At 35.0% G+C, this 23,542-nt stretch overlaps 1 protein-coding gene across 1 annotated transcript in view; it reads right to left on the reverse strand.

Moving 5' to 3' along the window:
• The window catches only part of LOC113237856, a 65,619-nt gene that overhangs the window by 12,043 nt on the left and 30,034 nt on the right, over positions 1–23,542 (reverse strand). Inside the window, exon 2 of the mRNA XM_026474555.1 lies at positions 2,420–2,783. Coding sequence (XP_026330340.1) covers positions 2,420–2,783 — 364 coding nt within the window. The remainder of the gene's footprint in view (positions 1–2,419; positions 2,784–23,542) is intronic.

Genomic DNA, 23,542 nt, shown 5'->3' on the forward strand with positions numbered 1-23,542 from the left:
AGATTTAAAAAAGGAGTGAGAAGTTAATTATGTTTATTTCATTTGATAGATATTCAATAAAAAATTAATTATTACAAATATGTTTTATTCTTAGTTTGTGCACTAATTTGTTCATAGGTCAACGTACCCCTAGTATAAAGTCAACCAACCCCAGACATGGGGTAGGTTGACTCATAGTTCACGTTCTACAAAATCAAGTTCGTGAACCATACCATAACTAACTGCAAGCATTTTGATATTTTTTTCCAAACCTTAATAGTTTATCTATCGAATGTATTATTGTTTACTTTAGTATACACTACAACAAGAAAAATATACGCGTCTTAACTGAAATTTGGTCAACCAGCCCCGGTCTCCCCTACTTAGTAGCAATAGAGAATAAAAATCCCGTCTTATGTTGTATCTAGATGGCGTTGATCGATTTAATCTGTCAATTACAATTTCATAAACCAAATCACAGAGGCGCTCTTTTTTTTCTGAACTGAATTTTTTTCTGTCATAGAACTATAATGAGTTTCAAAAAAAGAACGTCGTATTTTTGCTAAACAGTATCTTTAAACGTGTCACCGTGTTCTTGTACAGAATAAAGTCTCTATGTTTATGAAATTATTGAAATTAAAATTGTTTTATGAAATAATATCTCATAATGCTACACAACAGGTACAAGGGCGTAATCATTGGCAAAGAGTTCGTCCAGGGAAGTGCCACCTTACCCATTTCTGCCGTTAAATAGTAATGTGAGCATTAGTGTGTTACGGTTTTGAAGGGCGTTGGTGAAATTACAGGCACATGGCACTTATCGACTAATGTCTCAGGGTAATCGGCGCAGTGGCAGTGCTCCTCCGAGACTGAAACTGTCTTAGACAGGCGAGTCGTTTACCACCGAACGCACGTCACTTGGTATTTAAAAAAAAATTACAACTTAAGTCTGTTCCAATCCATTTTAAGCAAATAAACCTGTTTGGTTAAAATTCTCTCATCACTTTTTCCAACAATATTCTTTTAAATAGCATCGTAAAACCGTATTTGAAAAATGGTAATTAAAAAATGAGGTTATTTTTCATCTATACTTCTATGATCTGTCTATGGTTGCATAGTGATGTACGAAAAAAAATATTCCGTTAATTCTGAAGGTTTTAATTAAATGTTTTGTAATCGATTGATGAATCGAAAATTTCAATCGCAATCGGACGAGTATCTAAGTGTAAAGATTGGAAGGAGGATTTAAAATGAAGATTTTGGAAGTTTTAAATATATGCTTTTAAAGGTTATGTATTTTTACTATTCATGTAAGGAAAACCTCTAGTATGACTCAATTAAACAAATCGATTTATTAAATTAATTAATCGATTTTTAGTTTGCATAATTGACCATCGAAATTGTCTATGGTCAGGTCAGTGACTTGTTTGTTTACTTTTGGTTTAAAATGGATTGAAACGAAATATAGGCACTTTTGTTGTATGTAAAATATAAATTTACCAAAGTTTTTGTTCTGCAATCTGACACTATTTTTAGATCTGTATTTTGCAGTAATGTAGTAGGGTCAAACGTGCAAGCGCCCTAGATGATCACCACCCCACCACCGCTCCTGCGTCTTGCATTGGACTGGAATTACGCGCTTTCTTTGGGACCGCATAGAGTTACCATCGTTTAAAGCGCTGCATTGAAATATTTTTGTACGAAATACTGGATTATGAGGAGTACAAACATTCTTATAGAATTCTACTTCTAATTATGATGATGAAATATGTAGTATAGTTTCCAAAGCATAGCAGTCGCGAAAACCTAAGAAGTTTATATTATCTTTTTTCATATTAAATAGAATTTGACACCAGCCCATTGGCATATTTCGAGAATAGCACTTATGGTATTAACAATTTTATTATTTTTTAAAAATACTTTTATTTATTTTTTTAATGGGGGACGAAAATCACAATCGCTATCGTGAGGGACACTGCGTGTCTCTAGGACGCGTGACGGTTTAAAACATAATTTTAATTTGAATATAAATTTAGGAAATGAAACTATTTTTCCGGATTTAAATCGCATATATGTATTTATATACAAAGAAAACATTCCAATTTACGCTAATGTAAAATTAAAAATAAGGTATGTAATTAATAACTATTGTAACTATAGTGAAAAAATAGAGTGGTTTGCATTAATATTAAACATAACTGGTTGAAGACTGTACCACCTCAGTCAACCGTGACCATGGGACCTGTAAAGGGCCGGAAACGTAGATTTGTTTGAAAAACAAATATATGCGATTTAAATCCGGAAAAATAGTTTCATTTCCTATGTGTAACAATCGCGAAAACCTAAGAACTCGATTTGAATATTAATTTTTTTGAATTTTAATATCATTTTTTATGAAAGACTTCACTGCAGTATTGTACAATATGGGTGGGTAACATACCTGACACCTTTCATATAATCGTCTTCTGGCACGGAATATCTGAAAGGATCATGGGAAAATCCAACCAGCAACGGCACCTTTATTGCATTTTCTCTATCTTTTAACGAATAGTCATAATCCAGATCCAATTCATTCCCTCTAGAATCTTCTTCTAAGCTATTTGTATATTTATTGCCACTAACTACATCCTTATATTTATTTAAATTATATTTACTGGCCAAGTTATTTTCTTCTAATGTATATCTCGGACTCGTGCTTAAGTGAACTAAGTTATATTGTGTTGAATATGGCCGCGTTCTATGTTGTAGATGAACGTATTGTGTGTTGTTGAAAATCTGGTCGAACGTCAGGTGATTCGGCCAATCTGTAACAAGAACAACAATTAAGTACGTTGACTGAAAATGCGTATACTCTAAGTCAAAGTCGAATAATCTTTATTTCATTGGTAAGCAAATTACACCTAAAATAGACATACTGATTAAACTCTACTGCTTATTTGTAAGGCAGATTCCCCTGAAAAAAATGAGCAAGAAACTCTAAGGGTTCCTCTTTGTAAATATACATTTATTATTACAATATTTAATTTAAACGTCTACTACCTGCAAGAGCTAAACGGGTCACTACACTGAATTTCCATCACCCAAGTACGCAGAAGCTGTATTAGTATAAAGTTTTTGTTTCACAATTTTGAATGTTAGTCGGAATTTTATTATATATATGCGTATACATTGCCCCTTAAATTAATTTCAGACTTTGTGAAGACGACTGTCAAGAACAGTTTATTTATTTTTATTCCTCGTATTAATGTTATGTCCGTCACTATTTTTCATAAAAAAATAATATTTTTCTTAACACAAATAATATTGGAAATTAAACTATTTTTCCGGATTTAAATCGCGTATATTTGTTTTTTCAAACAAACCGACGTTTCGGGCCCTTTACAGGTCCCATGGTCACGGTTGACTGAGGTGGTACAGTCTTCAACCAGTTATGTCTAATATTAATGCAAACCACCCTATTTTTTCACTACAGTTACAATAGTTATTAATTAAAAATAATTTTTACAAAACAAATATACACGATTTAAATCCGGAAAAATAGTTTCATTTCCTATGTGTAACAATCGCGAAAACCTAAGAACTCGACAAATAATATTTTTATACATGTACTGTGACGTTAGTATGAGCGTATGCACACTACGTCAGATTCGTGTCAGTTCCGAATCCGAGAAATGACTATCCGAAATGTCACAGGGATCATTATATCTCTCGGTGTACAAGCGATATTCGTATTCTCTCGGATTGGAATCGGACTTAGTGCACAAGTGACATCCGAAGTGGGTCCGAGTTTTCTGGACTTGTATAGTCTCGCTGAGAATGTTAATTTCTTTAAACTTACCCCAAATCAAAAAGCCGTCATTAAATTGTGAAAGTAAGTAAACCAATGTTACTGTTTCGACTACGTCTGAAAGTTAAATTCCTAGCCCACATCGGACCCGCGTGGTAGTCGATGGGATACACCCTCTCTTTATTATGCTTGATTATGATGAGAATCGTTAGCTAAATTTGAACACCTCGTAACTCCGTTTCTTTTAGTAACAGTATATAGCTCCTTGTGAAAATGTTCGTCTAGGGAAGTACTGCCATCTTACTTATTTCAAGCAGTAATATGTGCATTACTATGTTGCGGTTTGATGAAATTACAAGCACATGGGGCTCGTTAATTTATGTCTCAGGGTGCCGGACGCAGTGGCATTGCACCTAAGATCTTTGCGATTTAAAGCTCTGAGTGGCACTTTAACGTTATGGAAACGTAACGGTATTGCTTACCACCTAGCATACGACTTGTTCGTCTCGTCGTTTAGTATTATTTAAAAAAAGTACTACATTCGATTTTTACTTCAAAACAAGGTGGAGAATCCAAATGTGACTGTACGTTTTTTTTCTTTTCGTATGTATGTTACGCGATAAGTCAATTTGTGAACCGATTTTGATGATTCTTTTTTTATTGAAAAGAAGGTACCTCAGCAGTGGTCTCATTTAAATTTGAAGAAAATATTCCCCCTCTAAGGGTGGCATACTAGGGGATGAATCCGGTTTCGCGCACTTTCCGGTAACCGATTTCAATAAAACTTGGCAAATATATAAGTTTTTGTGCCTATTCAAATGTTCAAATTAATGGAGGTTACGAGGTTTGCGAATATAGCCGACAACACAAAGAAAAATTCCTTCGATGAATTGGACACGAGCCTTTTGCCTCAACAAGGGTATAGTGTCCAGTCGGAAAGAATTTTTCTTTGTGTTTATTCAATCTTAGTATCAATAATAATAATAATGAAAGTACTGTTGGATTCTTTTTGTAAAACCCAATGTTTATAGCCTGGGCCTTCGCTGTATGGTAACATGCAAAATTTTCATGAACACAGAAAAATAACTGGGCCATTAAAGTAAAGATGTGTAATTCAAATGCGTGGTAAGATTTTATCAACCATTTAGGTACAACAGGCTTTATGCACTGTATATCACAACACAATGGTGTTCTTTTATCTAATAGAATTCATAAAAGACATTGCATACAATGAATGCTACACGCTTTTCAGTTGCAATCGCGTGTAAAAATTAAAAGGCGAGTGCCCTAATTTTAGACAGATTTTTTTATGCGTACAATTAAAAAAAAAATAAACAAAAAAATGTAAGTACTACGAAATCCAAGCTTCAGAATTGAAAGGCGTTTTATCGAAGTTGACCATTGCACTATTCATTAACTTAATTTAAACTTTTTTTACGATAATAAGTGTCAGGACAAATAAGTCGTGCGCCTGATGGTAAGCGACACGCCGCATAATAGTTGCAGTGTCGCTCAGAGCTTCAATTCGTAAAGATCTGAGGAGTACTGCCACTGTGGCCTTGAGACATAAGTTGGTAAGTTCTATGTGCCTGTAATTTCACAAGCATCCTTACCTTTTAAAACCAGAACGCAGGAATGCTCACATTGTTTGGCGGCAGAAATAGGTAAGGTGGCAGTGCTTCTCTAGACGAACTGTTTCACAGGGAGCTCGACTGCTGCTGAGATTTTGCGTTGGATAAAAAGAATATGGAAGTCATTTTTATAGCAGACACGTAAGAAGCAAGGGGCGTTTAATATAGTTTCAAAAAGAAAGGACCAGGAGGTTTACTCTTTTTCAACGAAAAGCGAAATTTCGATCGAAGTTTCTCATATTTTTTGCCACAATTCCTTTTCATTGCGTTTGTTACACGTTTCAATAAAAAAGTAGCACTTATAATTTCGCCTTCACACGCCTTCACATTAAAATTCCGAAGAATTATTTGTCAAAACCAAATTTCGTTCGGACGTTTCATGAATTAGCGAAAGGTAACGAAAAACTAAATGCCAAACAATTTTCGTTCGAACGAAATTTCGCAATGAAATAGAATTATTTTTGTAAATTCTTTTTTCACAAAATTCATATTTTTGTTTTTTCTTTCGAATTTCTTTTTTTTTAATTTTTTTTACACGAAATTCGGGAAGCATGATATTAGTAAATAAATATGGCTGTTTACAAAAATTACCAAAAAATAAAGTTGTCGTAGTGTTCAATAGAGGTATCGGTATATGCTGAAAAATTCTCGAAACTATCGAAATTTTTTAAAACCGAGATTTTCGGGATGTTAAAGGCTATAATATACCTTCCTTTTCTACAGTCGGGTGAGAATAGGATAAAATATCACAATCGCCACGTTTGCTTCACTTTTATCCAAATTGCATCTTAGTTAAGACTTCTCTACTTAAAAGTAACCTTTCGAAGTTATGTAAATTGTATACATAAATTCTCTTTAATCGCTAAGATTTCCCTTAGCCTTGCAGTAAAAGAGTTAAGGCTAGTTTGGAAAATTTTAACATCGTTAAAATGATTTCGGCGACCATAATTTTAGTAATTTAGAACCGGGTTTGGTAATTCTTAATGTCGTAACTTGTAGTGTTTGAACAATTCGATCTTCTTATTGTATCGATGGCATACACAAGAGCTTGCTATCGTGGGGAAAGGATTTACGTGGCGTAAGGTATCCACCGATTGTTATGCCAGGGTGCGTCAGACATACAGGAAAAGAATGGTACGTAATGCTGTGACGTTCCTTTCATGCACCCACAAACAAGTCGACTTTATGTTACGTACAGCTCACGAATTTAAGTCGAATATTTGCTGGATATGTTTCGATCTAGTAACAATAAGAAATTTTTAATCAATCAAAAATCTTTAAGAGTCGATACTACGTCAGTTCGAATTCAAATTTTTCCCATACTAATACGGTTCATTTTGCTTGGGTCGAGCGACAGGGACACTGACTTTTGTTTTAGAATTTATTTTTTTACAAACGAAAACAACGCCTTTCGAAAAATGTATATCGTATACTATTTGTGTTCTATAATTCAGTTGATATTAAAAAAAATCAATTGTATATGTAAAGGGTTTCCCCAGTGCGGGGCTAAAAAGAATTTATGTTTTAATCTGAAAAAAGAATACTTCAATATGTCCAGTATCATATATATTACGAACTTTTTCATCACAATTCAACTTTCAAATAGTTATTTGCTATGCAAGGCTGCAAAGTTGTTGTTTGACGCGAGACTTGTATTGAAACCTAAGCAAGCTAAGATAGAAAAATAGATTCCTAAGCATAGCGAGTGTTTCAAGCCACGAGACGCAAAACAACTTTGCTGCCGAGCAAACATACAATTTGTCACCTCACTACAGAGAGGAAAATGGTAGATAAAAAAAACAGTTGACCTTTAAAACATCAGTTTTTTTAACCAAATCAAAAAGTTTACCTTCGGGTGCGTTCTAAATTTGCTTTTGCATAATAAGAATAAAATATAGCAAAGGATTTATATTGCATAAATTAGTAATGTACGACAAATCGTGTAGTTGAACGTGTCGTTACCTTTTTTCATCGCAAGAAAAAGTTAGGTGCGTGTTGCACAGTCGACCGTCAAATTCGAATTTCAAAAGATTTTGTAATGCGAGAGAAAGCCTTTCCGAGCTAGTGAGGTGAAAAAAATTGGCATTACATCTATGTGTCAAATTTTACTGAAAATGCAAGAAATTTAATAAACCGGATTGATCCCCCAATTTGCCACTGTTAGAGGTGGAATATTTTTTTAAAATTTGAATGGAACCGTTACGGAGATACAGTCTTTCCAACAAAAAAAGAATTATCGAAATCGGTTCACAAAATATCGTCATTGCGTAACATACACACAAAAATCACATACGAATTGAGAACCTCCTTTTTTAAAGTCAGTTAACAAAAAGATGATTACCTCACTTATAAGGTTTCCTTAAAGTGTTTTTGAACAAGCGCAAGAGAATAAGAAAATTCAACAGGTCCGTAACTCGTCGTAAATTGTTGTTTAATGATTTATTTATGCAAATTACCATCCACGAAGTCGAAAATTCTCACGATTGTTACGATCGCCGTTCATGACTGCCTTATTGCCTTAACTAGCGTCTCCTTGACATTATAGATGCACTGTAGTATCGGCTAATAGAGGCGCACTGTGTCGCCTTCAGGTCGATTGCTAAATCAGAAAGTTGTTAATAGTAACAGCCTTGCCAACTTTGAAATCACTTTCATAGGTATCTATTGGTTCAGATATAGAAACTTGTAATTACTTAGCTTTATAGCACATATTACAATTATAACACATACATAAATAGGTTTTATTTCAAGAAATTGCTATGGTGGAATAATAAGAATATTATTGAAATATGAATATAGATATGAATATTAGAATTATTATTCACACACCCTCCACATACATACACGTCATACTGTATTTTTTAAAATATATAACATTAAGTGACGGGACGAACAAGTCGTGCACCTGATGGTAAGCTACACGTCTGTTCATAACAGTTACAGAGCCTTAAATTGCAAAGATCTGAGGGGCACTACCACTGCGCCTGTCACCCTGTGACATAAGTTAATATTCCATCGAGTATATAACCGGAAATGGAGACGAAATAAGGGCCATTTACCTCTGGCAACTCATCAGGAAAATGGGCCACATATCATTTTTAAATATCAACTCTCACTTGCGCTGAAATCACAAATTAGAAAGCTGAAATAGTACAGCGCCAACAACTGACCTATGTGTACATCTCCGTATATTTCAAGAATATTCTGTATTTATTGTGATAAAGATAACATCTCTAACAATGGGGGCTGTTCCATTCGGTGGTCTGGGAAAAACAACAAAACATCTAATTACAAAACAAACGGAATCACATTTCATCGGTAATTAAATATGTAATTTTGCAATTTTCGTCCATTATAGCAAGCTCAAGTTAAACTGAATTGAAGTGCAACAATTGACTTCAGCTACAGCCTGCCATGTTCATAAAAAAGTAGAAGAACTAACACACATTACCATTCTAGTTATAAGATTTCAATCCGATTATTAAACACTTACCACGAAACATGACCCGTATAGATATAACGATACTTGTTTTGTGGTATTGATTTAGGTAAGTAACAAAAAATGGACATCGATTATTGTATTTGCTGGAAATGGAACAAAACTTTTTTTCGAATCTAAATGGAGTGTATGTATGTGTGTATTTTCCAAACAAACCAACGTTTGGGGCTTGTAGGTCTCATGGTCATATCTAACTGAGATGGTAGTCATAAGCCAGTTATTTCCAATATTATTCAGCAAATACAAAAGAGATTTCTATGGCACTTAACTGACTCAGCGGGGTTAGCCACAAAGTTGTGGTCATATTCTGATAGACTTTAGCATTTTAAAATGTTGTCGCTTGCAAAGAGAGGGGAATTATTGGACTAAATATATCTATACAAAGTTTTGTGTTCGTACGTAGACTATCTACAACTGGGGGGTCTACTCTCCTTCTCCGTCTGACATCCGTCCGAAACAATTATTGCCAAATAAGTTAAATACTCGACCAAATTAAGAGAAGCATGATGCGAATGAAGCTTCATGCTTGATATTGTTTTTTAATTAAGTTGTGTATTATTTATTTGACAGTAATTGTTTTGGACGGATGTCAGACGGAAAATGGGTGTAGACCTCCTGCTGTCCAAATTCAAATTCTGCTTAAAAAAATGATTATTTTAGTAGAGCTCCTTGTGAAAGAGTTCGTCCAGGAAAATACTGCCACCTTGCCTATTTCTGCCACCAAGCAATAATGGGAGTATTATTGCGTTCCGGTTTTAAAGGGTGCTGGTAAAATTACAGGCACCTGGGACTTGTCAACTTATGTCTCGGGGTGACGGCGTAGTGGCAGTGTCCCTCAGATCTTTGCGTTTTAAAGCTCCGAGTGGCACTGCAACTATTATGGACAGGCGTGTATGTTACCATCAGGCGCACGACTTGTATGTCCCGTCACTTAACATTTAAAAAAAAATACACGCGCAACGTTGGCGTGCGGTTTATGGACGTCAATCTTTATTGACGTCAGTATAATTATTTGTTACATTTATTTAAGAGCCTGTAGAAGTAACGTTTGTAAAGGTTTGCATTAACGTATGAGAAAAATATCTGCCACAGCGCATCAACCGGTAAAAGCTCATCGATGAGTTATTAGCTCACGGTAAGTTTGTAGAATTTTTGGTACACTTTTTACTATCGAGGTTTTTTAAATTATAATTTTATTTTATTACGTCAAGTCTGTTGTATAATATATCACAGTGATGTGTTTTTTGTTTAACCCGTCTCTCGTCCCTAAGACACTCGGTGTCCCTAATATTTTGCAGCGTCCTGGAGCTACACGGTGCATCTAAGACGCAGCTGTATTTTTGACCACCATTTAAAAAAAATGAATTTATGAAAACATTTTAAAAATTCGTAAGACATAAGACTGCAGTACTAATTAGTATGTTTTTAATAGATTATAATTATCATAATTAATTAATTATAAAATTTAATTTAATAAAAAATGATGTTATTAAAATAAAATGAATTTGTAAAACAAGTATGTAGCGCAAATTGGAATGTATCTTTGAACATTTTCAAAATAAAGTATTTAAATATGAACTGTTGGAACAATAGTGAAAAATAGAGTGATTTGTATTAATATTAGACGTAACTGGTTGATGGTTTTACCATCTCAGTCAGCCGTGACCATGAGACCAGTAAAGAGCCCGAAACGATTGGTTTGTTTGAAAAAACAAATATACGCGATTTATAAAATATTTTTTTACCAAAATTGTTTCTCAGACGGGATTAGATTACATTTAGTTTGATATAGACACATCAAAATATCCCTTGTCAATTGACTATATACCACAAACACATTCAATTTAACGTACGTTTATGCAAATTGTAAGATAATTAAGTTAATTTCTCTGTTTCGGCCCGTCCGGTAGGCCTTTGGTTTTTGACCAAAAACCGCAAGCATGTTGAGGTAAATGCGCAATTACGGTTAATGTTTGAAATGCGAGTTTGTTTGTTCGTTACATGAGTATTATTTTATACATATCGCTGCTTTTTAACTTTCAGACCAGCGTGTACCACCAGTGGAGGACGCACAGCTGGTTCATCAGGCGTAGTGTACCACCGGTGGTCACACAACAATTGATTTTTGGTATACTAAGAAACCTACGCCGCCTTTTAGAGAAAGTGATCAATTTAACCCTGGCAACACTTAAATTTTCATAGTGTAGCTGAGGAGTTTGATATTGCGTAAGACGGTCTGTCAAAACAAAAATCAAATTTATATGTTTGAAAAAAGAACTGGCAGTTTAGTAGAAAAAGAAGAATAAAGATAGGAAATTATTTTTGCTGAATTGTATTAAAACTTTACCTTTAACTAGGTTAATTAGGAAGAGATGAAGCATAATTTCGCCGTATCCACCGGTGGCGCACCCCGCCCCCACACATTTTTCGGTTGATGGGGCGATGATGTTCGGAATGTTTGCTGACACACACGTGTATTGCTTTTACGCCACAATACGAAACACACGGTGCGTGGCAGCTCATACAGTATACTCTGCACATGACTGCCCACAGAATGTACTGCGATTTAACTGCCTCTGTGGTCGAAGGGTTACAGCAGAGGTCTCGGGTTCGATTCCTTGCCGGAACAAATATTTGTATGGCCTACTTTTATTTCTCTCGTGAGTTTGGGTATAATTGGGTGCAAACCAAGTTTGTATAGCATATACTAAGCTCAGAATCCTCGCCACACATTTGGGCCATAGATATAGTATTGTGTTTTTAGTTGCTATTTGTATGTAAGACTTTTCATTTATTTAGAATTTTAGAAATCTCATTAAGAAAGAAGATAGCCAAAAATATTAACCTTAACACTAAGTCCAAACTCATGGTACTACGATTTCGTTTAACTACGGTAAACGATTCTTTTATGGGGAGCTGTATACGTTTTTACAATAAGATTCCGGAGCATTATATTAAAATGATAATTTCCTAAGTTTAAAACTCATCTGAAAAGTATTTTAATTGAAAAGTCATATTACTAAATTCAGGACTATGTTTTACATATAGATGTATGATGAAAGACGACATGGGTCTAATTCCACTCAAATTTGATTTAAAGTGTATTCCTACAGTGTATTCCATAGCATTTAAGTTTATTTGAAAAGAGCAATCCCCAGAGATTATTGCTCGTTCTTCTCAGAGAAGTCAGCTTAGTGAACGAGTAGTAGCTTAAAAAACTGAAAAATGACGTTTACAATAAAATTGTGAATTTATTTTACAAATGATTCTTCGATTTTGACTTTGATTTGTATGTTTTATTTATGTGTGTGGCAAATAAATGTAACTTGGTTTTCAATTAAAATTGTGGTTGTCTATGTTTGTGTTCATGGCACCCGCGTTAAAGGGTTTTCCTAATGCAGGGCTATGAGTGTTAAAAAAAATAGAACTCTATAACGCGTGCCATCGGTTCAAAGTTTCAAGCTTCTAATGCTCTTGAATTTTCAATAACCAACGCATAAGTTCCAATAATATTATATAGGTATTTATTACTCTCATTAAAATTCACCCAAATATCTATACTCGCATTTAAATTGCTGACTTACGAAATCCATGCGTGCACGTTTAAATGTGGATAAAAAAGTTGCACATAATTTTGTCAGGAGAACTGTATGAGAGTTAATGTATAATAGACCTTTAATAATATGTGTAGGCCTAATGTTAGGCCAGTCACTGTGGCATACCTTAGAGGCGTGCAATTACTGGAGTGCGAAACGCCGCACTCTAGTAGTAACTATAGAGGTGGGGAAGAAGACTAACGCAGTTCGCTACTCGCCTAATTCCCTAGTGAGGCCAGCGGACAAGAGACGGGGATCCCTTGCCCGCATTGCACGGTCTCAGCCGTCTGGGGGGATGGGTCAAGCGTCCGACCCTCCCCTCTGTAGCGCGGGAACTTTGCCAGAAGCCAAGCTGGCCGGGGGCGCCGTAGTGGTGAATCTGCGGGATTCCACGGCGTCCACAATACCCAGGCAAGAGGGTGGGTTTTTTGGTATGCCCTCCATCGGAGGATCAGTCCCACATAACTCTCGAGTCTCCCCGGGCTCGAGGGTATGCATAAAGCTATGTCAACTAAGCCACAAAACGAACCAGCGGACCTTTTTAATTATTTTTTTTCGCAGAATATTTCTATGTACTTGTTGTCGGATCTTTGTATTTGGTTTCAACCGTCTACGGTTTTTTGCCTTAGCACCATCTGTGAGAAATTTATCCCTTCACTATATAATATTTTAAAATTGTACAGATAATTTTAAATTGTAAGAGTAAATTGTTTACCGATGTATAATGCCCATAAGTTATAATCTCATTACAGAGTACTAGAAAAACCGACCTCAAAACTCATTATTCCCCTAGTTTGCCACCCTTAGAGGTAGGTATATTTTCTACATATTTAAATGGGACCACATCTGAGGTACCATCTTTTTAACAAAAAAAATGAATCATCAAAGTCGGTTCACAAATGTCGGCCGGAGTTATCGCATAACATACATACATACAAAAAAATACAGTCGAAGTTAGAACCTCCTCCTATGTTGAAGTCGGTTAAAAAGTCAACGTAAAGTTTATTACTCTATACAGTCGAAGTTAGAACCTCCTCCTATGTTGAAGTCGGTTAAAAAGTCAACGTAAAGTTTAGTACTCTATACTGAGATTATGTCTTAAATTGTTTGAAGAATTTCGAGGGAACTTAATCCTTTTTTTCCTGGGGGTGCACAATTTGGCAGCCTTTTGATACCTGGTTTTAAGCTAGAGGCCTGGGTACTATGAGCCGAAATAACGAAATTAAATCCGGGGCACTGAAAAGAACACATAGACCGGAATCTATTCAGAAAAATTAGTTTCTTAAATTGAGGCAGCCGGGGGTAGAGCCCCGGACTCTTCTGTAAAGGACTTTGTTGTGAAGGCTTTTGATATCATAGAATCACTTTGAGACCAATAAAAGACATCTAGAATCAGTGTGTTCTACCAAGATAAAGAGGAAAAAGAAAGAAAGTTATTTTTGTGGTGATCAAAAGATAAATATCGAGTTGTTAGGGTTTTGCGATCGCTACACACTGAAAATAAATATTTTTACGGGTCTAATTCGTGTATTTGGTATTTGTTTTTTTTACAAACAATACTATGGATTCGGGCTTTTTAGGCACCGCCGTCGGATTCAAGCAACCGTATTATATATACGACTATACGTGGCCGAATGGTTACCATGCTCGGTCTGCCACACAGGGGTCCCGGGTTCGATTCCTGGGCCGGGAGAAATATTTGTATTGCTTACGTATATTTATCTCGTGAATTTGGGTGTAGTTTGTTATTAGTTATCTATGTTTGTGTCCATGGCACCCGTGATACAGGGTTTCACTAGTGCGGAACTGTGAGTGTGCGCGTTATTATTATTATTATATTCTATTTTCATACAACTGATATAAAATCGACACAGTCGTCGGTTCCGGCAGTCGGACACTGTCGCCGAGTTGCCGCAACAGCAATTTGTGTGAAAATAGATTATTCGCTTCTAGTTGCGGGTTGCTCGTATAAACAAAAGACTCGTTTGCGCGGTGCCATACAGGTGCCACAGTCTCCGCCACGTCCACGTCACGGCTGACTAAGTTGGTAAAGTCCACAACCAGTTATGTCCAGTAGTAATGCAAACCATTCTATTATGAACTACAGTTACAATAGTTATTAATTTAATTACATTACCTTTTTTACCAAAGGACATTCCAATTTACGATACCCACGATTTGTATTTTTTTTGTTATACACTAAATTTAATAGTTAAAAGGAATATATAAATAACATAAAGAATATTATGATGATTATTACTGCAGTCTTATATATATAAAAAGTAAGTTTCATTTTCAAGATAATTTACTTAGTCAAGAAACTTACAAATACGTCTCGGAAGTAGTAAACGCTACTGAAAGCAAATTTTATTTGCAACAAGACACCCGTAAGTTGTACTCAGGAGAAGCACATATAATTTCAACAGAACAATAAATGTTGTTCTAAAATAGAACTAAGTTTAATTAGTTAAGAAATCTTACACGAATATAAAAGCTAGTCTCACGAGGCTTGCAGTTACTCTTTGCAGCCTGAGCAGTGTTTAAAGCTTTAAAAAGCGAAAAAGACGTTGTGCGTTTCATGGCGATCCGTGTGGAAGAGAAAAGCTTCTTACAGGTTTCGTAGCAATTTGAAGAAATCTGCACCGCAATATTTGCAGACTTTTTACATTCTCACTGTTTCTACGATGTTATCTATCTTATGGTCCACACCAGAGCTGTTGCTTATGCGGATTTTTTTAACATCAGCGGATGCTGAAACGGATGTTATTTTTTTGACCATAACATCAAGCGATGCTAATTTTATGTATCTAAATAAAACGCGAAAAACGTACGTCCTTACTGAATCTGAACATAAAAAGCTGCTGTTTTCTTTGGTATTGTAATAAAATATTATTTCAATGATTTTGTGACATTTGTTGACAAAAGAATCTTCATCGAAACATTTAATCTTAGCTTAATCGTTGTGAAATTTTATCAAAGTTATATTTTAAACAACAGCTGAGCTGCTTTTTTGGCTTACAGTCTGTTTCTGGGAGGTTTGTAAATTATTCCAGTGTGGCTTATAGGTTATGTCACGACTCGAACATCCGCAATTAATATCAGTATTGATGATGCGGATGCTGATGCGGATGCGGATATTTTAATTTATGGAGATTATCTGCGGATGCGGACATGGATACTTTTGTTCGGAATAATCCTGATTCACACGAGGGTTGTTGCTAATATAGGTTTTTACGCATCATTGAACGCTGATTTTTTTTTGGACGCAGATTTAACCTATTTAAAAAAAAATCATGGACTTTTTTATAATATTAAGTGACGGAACGAACAAGTCGTGCGCCTGATGGTAAGCTACACGCTTGTCCATAACAGTTGCAGTGCCAATCAGGGCTTTAAATCGTAAAGATCTGAGGGGCGCTGACACTGCGACTGACGCCCTGAGACATAAGTTGAAAAGTCCCACGTGCCTGTAATTTCAACAGCACCCTCACCCTTCAAAAACCGGAACATAGTAATGCTAACATTACTGCTTCACGGCAGAAATAGGTAAGGTGGCAGTACTTCCCTAGACGAACGCTTTCACAAGGAGCTCTACTGCTACTAAATAATAAAATTATACAGATCCTTTTTGAATTTACTTGAAAAAACTATAACTTTTTAATTTGTGATTTTGATTTTATAATCATTTTGTGACATTCATGAATAAAAAATCCACTGTATAAAATAAATCAGTCACCTAGGCTTAATCATAGTGGAATTTTATCAAAGGTAAGAACCACGGCTGAGCTGTGTTTTGGGCTTGCAGTCTGTTTCCGGATGATTTGTAAATTATTCCAGCTTGTCTTAGTGTTCCTCCATTGAGGTATTGTCATGATGCGAATATCCGCAGTTAAAATCAGCGTCGATCGATGCGGAAGCTGATGCAGATGCGGATACTAAAATATATTATCCGCGGATGCGGATGCTGATATTCTCAACAACCCTAGTCCACACTAGTATCCTACTGACGTATCATGTTTTCGTAGTTTATATACGACGCACGTGACACATGGATCGTGTTTTATATCGATGAATTAGCAATAATGACGGTACGTGTTGGAAATGCGATACACCAAAATAAAACGAGTCTGAACTTGTCATTACGTGACGAGGTGATTGTATGTGTTATCGCACCCTCAGTAATAAAGCGGCGTAATTCGAAAAGTGTCTCATACTTTTGGGAAACTGACACAATAAATTAAAAAAATATGCGTTACGTACGAAATGAAACGATGTCTAATATTATTGGTTATAATGAATATTATGATGTTCTGTTACTATTTTTGGGAATTTCTCTACTTGTTTGTTAATGCAAAGAATGAGCACAAAGAAAAAAATTATACAGCCAATTAAAATTACGTTTTTGATATTTTAGCGTATATTTTAGTGTTGGTGCTTTTTGGACTTTTTTATTATGGCAGTGTTGCTAGTAAGAGTTTAATTTTTTTTTATAATCCAACACAATATTTTTTTATTATTCTGGTAAGTTCTGTATTTCAAACTTATATTTAGCAAAAAAGTTGAGGCTGCTTAATTTTTTCTACGAAGAAAGTACTTTTTTAATTATAATTTACCATCGAGTATGTAACCAGAAATAGAGACGAAATAAGGGCCATACATTCCTGTAACTTATTAGTGATACCTCACTTATAAATATCAACTCTCGTTTGCACTGAAATTACTAATTAGAAAGCTGAAGTAGTACAGTGCCAATAACTGACATGTGTGTACGTGTCCGTATATTCCAAAAATATGCTGTATTTATTGTAATAAAGATAATATCTCCAACAATGGCGTTCCATTCAGTGGTGTGGGGAAAAACTTCTAATTACAAAACAAACGGAATAAAATTTCATCGGCAATTAAATATTAAATATGTAATTTTGCAATTTTCGTCCATTATAGCAAAGCTCAAATTAACTGGTCGATTTGAAGTGGAACAATTGACGACACCCGTCAATTGTTTCTAACTCGGGCTAGCCAATCGGAGCGCAGTTGTCACAATAATGATATGGCAGAATAGTTTTCAAACAAATTAAATGACATTTCGTCTCTATTTCTGGTTATGTACTCGATGTAATTTACTTCTTCTTTACCATACGCTAGCTGGGCGTTTTATTAAACGTGACAGATTTTATAAAGTTTTATAAAATCTGTCACGTAGTGTGTCATAAACACATTTATGCAATCGTCTCTGTTCTCTTTTACGTTTAAGTTTAATAAGCAGATTAAGCTCTGCTGCATACCTGAATATGTTGATACTGATTGACTAGTTTACTTTAGTTATTTACATAGTATAATGTCCTACGGGATTCTCATGTGAGGTAAAGCGGCAAATATACAAACCGTATTTATGTTGCAAAAACGAGCGATTCGTTCTGGTACCACTATTTCGTTTAACTAACTGTATACGTTTTTACAATAAGACTCCGGAGTATATATTAAAAACACTTACATTAAAAATATTTTAATTGAAAAGTCATATTACAAAATTGAAGAGTATGTGTTAGATAAAGATGTATGGAAAGACAACGTGAGTCTTGATAAGTGTATTTTGAAGTTTATTTGTAAAGAGCAATCCCTAGAGTTTCTTGCTTGTTCTTCTCAGGGAGGTCAACGTAGTGAACGAGGAATAGCTTAAAAATGACGTTTTCAAGTGTAATAATTTTACCTATGGAATAAATGATTATTGTTACTTTGACTTTTGTGAGTTAACGTGTGTGTTTAGGCTAGTTTCGATCAAGGGTCCCAGAAACCACGGATTTGAATAGTCTCGTACTAGAAATAGTATTTTATGTAAACGTTGCATAATGAGGGTTCTTAAGTTGAGCACCGTGTTTAGGCCACGAGGCTTTGCTGAGATTGTATGGTTGCATACAACACTTTTTTTACGAGTAAATTAACCCGCGCCCAGCTGTGGCACATACGGACTTACATCAACCCACTGATACCAGTTGGTTGATATTGATCTATTGTTTACCCGTTTGATCATTATGAAATCTACGAACTCTTCAATGCATTATGCATAATATTATGACGTATTGCTCCTCACTTTCGAGGTCAAACAACCTATCTATTTGGCCTAATAAGCAAACAATATCGACACACACCTACGGACTCGTTGCAAAATTATAGCTAACATTGCTAACAGCAAATAACTTCATATTATGTTATATATTGCTTAATGCGACATTTAAGTTGACTTGTGAGATCAATGCAAAGTCTAGAATACATACAATCAATAAAAAAGTAGATGTAGTGATCTACTGAAAGGAAAAGTTTTTTAAAAATAAATAGCATTCGAATTAACTACAAAAACAAAAAAGAAAATAGTAACATTGAAAGTGTTGATTATGATTATTGATAAGAAAGATCGAACACTCAGAAAAATTTCATTCGATCCGGCCAGATTCGAACCGACGTCTTCTAGCAAACCGTGCCAGATGCTATGCCAACTAAGTCACGGGCCGAACCAGCGGAACTTACGAATTTTTCTATGTGCTTGTTACAGATCTTTTTGGTTTTTAATGACTGTAGTGTTAAGAGTGTTGATTTTGTATGTGATATCCCTATAAAAAAAGTCAAATTGTGTTCGCTTTTTGGGAGTTGAACTTGACCCTTTTCTGAGATGGCATAACTAAATAGAAACGGTGAACAAAAGATTGACAAGTGCGTGTTACTTATTAAAAAGTGTCTCAAAAATAGCGGACACTAACATTTTAAAAACTGTTTATTACTCTTATTTTGAAAGCATTATTAGATATTGTATTGAAGTTTGGGCAATGGATCTAATGTAAACTCTGTTCTACGAATGCAAAAAAAGGCTATACGGCTAATTGTTAAATCTAAACGAAATTTGTTTGTAGACAACAAAATCCTTACAATTACCTCATTATATCTTTATCGAATATGTCTCCATGTTTTTATAATATTTTCAATATTAACATATAGTCATAATTTCAACCTTAGAAATAAGAATAGACTGGTGTTAAATAATTCTCGGTTTGTTAATTTTAGCAACAGTGTCAACAACATTGCAATCAAAGTGTTCAATAATTTAAGTAAGGATCTAAAATATTTAGTGATTTTAGAACATTTGAAAGAAAAGTGAGAGTGTTGAGTAAAATGGCCTATTTATAAAAAAATAGGCCATTTTACTCAATTACCGAATTCTTTGCAAATGCATTGGATAAATAAAATATAACTTATATTGTAATTTAATATTGTATGTAATTTAAATAATGAAATGTTGTAACTTCGATTTAGAATAAGAATGACGTTATATCAGGTTTGTGAAATGTACTACTGTGTTTGTATGTATATGATTGTACTAAGAGCAAATAAATGATTTTTGACACGTACGAACGTAACGAAAAGTTGATTATCTATAAATAGCTATTATATTTTATAATACCAAGTGATGGGACGGACAGGTCGTGCGTCTAGTAGTAAGTGACACGCTTATCCATAGCAGTTGCAATACCGCTTTGAATCGCAAAGATCTTAACGGCACTGCCACTACGCCCGTCACCCTGAGACATAAGTTGGCAAGTCCCAAGTTCCTGTCGTTGCACCAGCACCCTTACCTTTCAAAACCGCAGTAATGCTCGCATTACTGCTTGGCGGCAGAAATAGGTAAGGTTGCAGAGCTTCCCTGGATGAATTGTTTCGCAAGGAGCTTAAAGCTGAACAATTAAAGCTAAACAGAGTTTATGAAACAACCATCGCGGTTAAATTAGCCTTAAATAAAAAAATCGCTTTGAGATCAGGTAATTCGTTAGGGAATTACGATGCCACAGACAGACATACATACAAACATTCAGATACACAAAGGCTTCAAACTTGAAACTTCTCTCTTTTTGCGTCAAGGGTAGCGTCTAGCACGGTTTGCTGTTCGGTTTGTAGGAGACGCTGGTTCGAATCTAGCCCGATCGAAGTGAATTTTTAATAAGTGTTCGATCTTTATTTGATAATTGTAACAAACTAGTGGAGTGATTTCACAAAAAATAATTGAATATCATGATGATGAAACATCCTGACATTCAATTAGATTCATAGATTTCTCATAGATGGCGCTACGGTAAAAATTCATTAAAACAAAAAAATGTGTGAAACAAACGTATACGTTTATAAAATTACAAAATTATAAATATATTTTATAAAATTCGTAAGGTCTGTTGACTCTGTATTTTGTTCAGTTGGTAAAGCAGTCTCACAGATGCAGTTTTGAGTCCCGTCAGATCGAAGGTATTATTTTTTATTTTCGAACTTTGTATTAATAATTTAAACACACCGTTAGTTACTTGGATTACTCTAGGTCTAACATATACGTAATTCGTCATGTTGTTTTAGAACGACTGTCACCCAACAGATTGTAATGTTATCAGTCACGTGACAATTTATCAAAAACACAATGGAATAAAACGTGAGGGACAATTTGTGACAGGTGGGCGAGAAAGCCTTTGAAGGGCCATTTTTTTAGACTATACAGTTTTGTTGGTTAGTGAGGTTTTCGTGTTATTTATTGGATCTTGTTTATTACCTTTATATTTGGAAAAAACGTTATTAATCAGTGGCGTGGGTGCATCTTACATGCCGTAAATATTATTTGAACAAATTTGGGAACAATGTGCTGCCATATATCAGTTTACTGCTGAACTACGACGAATTGGAGTTATTAATTTAGTGCTCCAAACAAGAAGCGACCATATTGCAGGGGTATAAGCTTTACTTTCGTTTCTTGTAACACAAACAAATATTTCGATTGACAGAAAATTGAAAATGTATTATAATAAGACTTTGCGATAATATGAAATACCACCATGGGTAATGTATATCGTATTTGCACTCTAAAACAGCACAATTAAGCATTTTTTTAGGATTAAAATCTCTAAGAGAATTTGCACGAGAGAATGACACAACCATACCATACAAAGCGAAAATGAAGGATAGGTCTTTCGAGAGATATTGTTGGCACGAGTGGGACGCTAACTAACCACTTCCACTGTATATATTGTTCTGTGATTAGAACCTATTGGTGTGAACATTTTACATATACTACAACCTAAAATTGTTACTATGTACTTATTATATACGAAAGATCTACTACACAAGCTTGTATTCAAAGGTTGCATAATTCCCAAATAGAGAGACGAAAGTGAAATTGGTTCTATAACAAGCGCAACAATACAAAAGAAGTCTGAGATATTTATATTTAGCAAGACTTTGAATGACTTTGTGTGTATAATGGTATTCTTACTTATGAGAATTCACTGTCACCGTCATCTAAGTGCTTCATCATCATTTCATCACAATGTTGGTCAGTTAATCTTGTCCGTTAGCGAAAGTTAGTTTATAATTATTGTCGTACAATGACGGTTTTAAGGGGTAAACAGGAGATATATGAAGTAGAGAGGCCACGAATAGTGATTAGTCCGAATACCGAATATTCAGTCACGCATTCGGTCGAAGCGCCGAATGCCGAATGTTCGATCTGTGCATGTCACGCGTGACCTGTTACGACCTGTCTCATTGCGCTGCGTGCAGAGGCGGGGGTGGAGTGTTTTTGTTGAAAAATGATAAAACGGTAGAATCAATACATGACAGGTTGTAGACCTGTTTCGAAGAAGTCGCTACAGATAATATGCAAAATGACGAGGATGTGGAGAAAAGTTTTATTGATTTTTATTTGAAAACTGTTCGCTTAAATCGGACGGCAGAGCCTTACAAGTGGTGGTCAGCAAACGCAAAGCAGTATCAAGATTGTCAAAATTTGCTAAGATTTATCTATCATCTCAGAAGCAGAAATTGTTTATGAGGAAATGCACTATCGTTTGTTGCCAACCAATGCTGAAAAAAATTTTCATTGATCACAACCTGCCACTGATTGATTTTAAGTATTAAAGCAATAATTTGTGATTAAAATGCATGATACATTTTGAATAATATGTACTTTTTTCATTATATTCGGAATTCGGCCGAATACCGAATATTAAAAAAAGTGGCCGAATAGGCCAAATACCGAATAGTAGCCGAATATTCGTGGCATCTCTAATATGAAGTAAACAATACATTTATATTATTGTTACAAATACCAAACAAAAGAAACTGCCCAATTCTTTCAATGCAGAAACCAATGAAAAATGCATAATTAAAAAACTAAAAGATTTGTTAATAGGGGAAAATCACCGCGCAAGAAATTTCAACGATACATTGACCTAAAACAACTAAAAGTGCAGTTAATACAAATATGTAATAATAATAATTAAAACATATAAATAAAATGATATTGATATACATTGCAAAGGTTCTTCAATGGCGACCGCGCACCGGACGACGCTCAGTGGGTAGGCGGCCCCCCACCAGGTGGACCGACGATCTGGTGGAGGTCGCGGGAAGCCGATGGATGCGGGCAGCTCAGACCGATCGTCGTGGAGATCGTTGGGGGAGGCCTATGCCCAGCAGTGGGCGTCGTATGGCTGAATGATGATGATGATATATTGCAAATAAATGGATGTAAATAAAATTATATTCAATTGGTGATAAAACTATATTTCACTGTATTTAATAAATAATAATTAATTATCGAGTTCTTAGGTTTTCGCGATTGTTACACATAGGAAATGAAACTATTTTTCCGGATTTAAATCGCGTATATTTGTTTTTTGAAACAACCGTGACCATGGGACCTGTAAAGGGCCCGAAACGTCGGTTTGTTTGAAAAAACAAATATACGCGACTTAAATCCGGAGAAATAGTTTCATTTCCTATAATAATTAATTATTTTATAAATGCTACATGGTTCTATTTTCTGATTTGATCAATATTAATCGTGAGTAAAATCTTACTCAAGATTAATATTAGCATAATCATGCTTTCTTTAATTTGCAATTGTACAAATATGAACATAAGTAAACATTAGATAAAACAACGAAAAATAGAATTGTAAAGAGTAAATTCTCCTCTCTCTCTCTCTCTCTCTCTCTCTCTCTCTCTCTCTCTCTCTCTCTCT

The sequence above is a fragment of the Hyposmocoma kahamanoa genome, unplaced genomic scaffold (assembly GCF_003589595.1).
Source record: "Hyposmocoma kahamanoa isolate Upper Pololo Valley unplaced genomic scaffold, ASM358959v1 94, whole genome shotgun sequence".
NCBI lineage: Eukaryota > Metazoa > Arthropoda > Insecta > Lepidoptera > Cosmopterigidae > Hyposmocoma > Hyposmocoma kahamanoa.